This window comes from Cynoglossus semilaevis, unplaced genomic scaffold (genome assembly GCF_000523025.1).
Source record: "Cynoglossus semilaevis isolate Cse_v1.0 unplaced genomic scaffold, Cse_v1.0 scaffold2245, whole genome shotgun sequence".
NCBI lineage: Eukaryota > Metazoa > Chordata > Actinopteri > Pleuronectiformes > Cynoglossidae > Cynoglossus > Cynoglossus semilaevis.
Genome location: NW_007585200.1, coordinates 13723 through 15776, shown reverse-complemented (window position 1 = coordinate 15776; position 2054 = coordinate 13723). Strand labels below are relative to the sequence as shown.

General features: G+C 42.3%; 1 protein-coding gene across 1 annotated transcript in view; it reads left to right on the top strand.

The window, feature by feature from the left end:
• Positions 1 to 1149: 1149 nt before the first annotated feature.
• LOC103398954 (voltage-dependent N-type calcium channel subunit alpha-1B-like) overlaps positions 1150 to 2054 on the top strand; it is a gene marked incomplete at its 5' end in the record, with an annotated part of 9380 nt that continues 8475 nt past the window's right edge. The window contains 3 exons of the mRNA XM_017030988.1: positions 1150 to 1314; positions 1407 to 1517; positions 1786 to 1869. Of these exons, the coding sequence (XP_016886477.1) occupies positions 1150 to 1314; positions 1407 to 1517; positions 1786 to 1869 (360 nt within the window). The remainder of the gene's footprint in view (positions 1315 to 1406; positions 1518 to 1785; positions 1870 to 2054) is intronic.

Genomic DNA, 2054 nt, shown 5'->3' with positions numbered 1-2054 from the left:
AAGACTCGGCACTCACTGTCTACTTTTTACTACTTTCTACTTCATTTTTAATGAAGGGCTGAGAGTGCTAGGTGACAAATTGAAGTCGAGAGTAACCGTAATGCATCACACTCAATGGTCAATGTCTTTGGCGCCATCTGCTGGGGAAAGATGGGAATTACAGCTAGGTAAAATGATTGAGGTGTCTTATAATAAAATTTAATTTAATAATATAACGTGGATGAGTTCGGCGGGCCAGATTAAAAAGCCCAACCGGCCGTATATGGCCCACGGGCCGTAGTTTGCCCATGCCTGATCAAAACCCAAGTGAAGCAAACTAATTCGGGGCTTGCCATCATTCCGGGTAGATTAACCAAAGAATTCCAACCATTAAATATCACTGTTAACAGGGCGTTCAAAGTCAAATTGCGAGCTGCGTGGACGCATTGGATGACTGAAGGCGAACACACATTCACCAAGACTGGGAGGCAACACCTGACGAGTTACGCCACTAATATCTGTAAATGGATTGTGGATGCCAATGGATCGTGGATGCCTGGGCTAAGGTATCAGTCTGAAATGTCGTCCGATCTTTCACAAAGGCCGGAATCACCACTGAATAGCTGAGTAACAGCAACGAGACTGACTCGGATAATGACGAGCGGGATCCGGACATGCTTGATTGTTCCGCTTAATTGTTTCGCTGACTGTTTTGTTTCGCTTCATGCGCCTTATAACCTGGTGCGCCTTATGTATGAAAATATCTCCGTTCATTGATAGTGCGCCTTATAATGCGGTGCGCCTTATGGTCCGAAAAATACGGTACGTTGACTCACCAGAAGTCTACCAAAGAACTCTTCTCATTAGCTTCAACATTAGCCCCATTCCTGTTTTGTTCAATTGCTGTCATTGTGTGTTTTCTTCAGTCAGAGACCTGTTGAATGTAAAAACAATATCAATAGGGGGATTTTTTATCTTTTTATATTTAATAGTTATCCAACCACAAGTCTATTTCTTGGGCGTTTAAAATCCATTGAATGTGGCTGGAGAATTAGCTGGTATGAAGCTGCATATGCACCATGTGCCAGCTTTGGCCACCTGAGTGCAGTACTGAGTTTGGGCACTGATGGCAGCCATCCACGCCTCTGTCATGTTTCTTTGTTTTCTCAGAGAGCCTGCATCGACTTTGCCATCAATGCTAAACCTCTGACGTGCTACATGCCCGAGAACACGCAGTCCTTTCAGTACAGGATGTGGAAATTTGTAGTCTCTGCTCCCTTTGAGTACTCCATCATGATCATGATCACCCTCAACACCATGGTTCTCATGATGAAGGTTGAAATTTACTTCTTTTCTAATATTATTTGAACTTTGAGCTGTAATGGCCTAGCTGTACAGTAGCTCAGTTAACCTCTGTCTGTCCTCAGTTCCATGGAGCTCCTGACTTCTATGAAGTGATGCTGAAGAATCTGAACATTGTCTTCACCACTCTCTTCTCCTTGGAGTGTATCCTGAAGATCATTGCTTTTGGTCCACTGGTGAGTAGCATTGATAGAGGACATTTTGGACCTCTTTTAGACTCCTGAATGCCATTTCTTCATCGTTTTACCTGAAAAAAAAGTGAATCACCAACACACTTGGTTATTACTGCATTTTTGTGTGATGTGTAACATCTATGGCTAATGGATTAGATTGTATTTTGAGCCTTTATGTTTTATACTCTCTGAACTGTGAGAACTTTAACCAAATTCCTAATCGTAATGGATAGTTAACCACTGAAATGTTTGTTTAACTTTTTGTCCTCAGAACTACCTAAAAGACGCCTGGAATGTGTTTGACTTTGTGACAGTTTTGGGCAGCATCACGGACATCCTTGTGACTGAAATCAACGTAAGACAATATTCCCTTCTGTCAGCCATTAACCCTATCAACCCATGTGCATCCATATGGCACTGACTGATTTATGTTTGTTGGCAGGTTTCAGTTTTTTGTGCACTATAACTGTTGTCTGATTCTCTTTCCTGCCACTGACCTAACTTTACTTTTCTCCGTTTCTCTTTCCGTTTCTCTTTCCG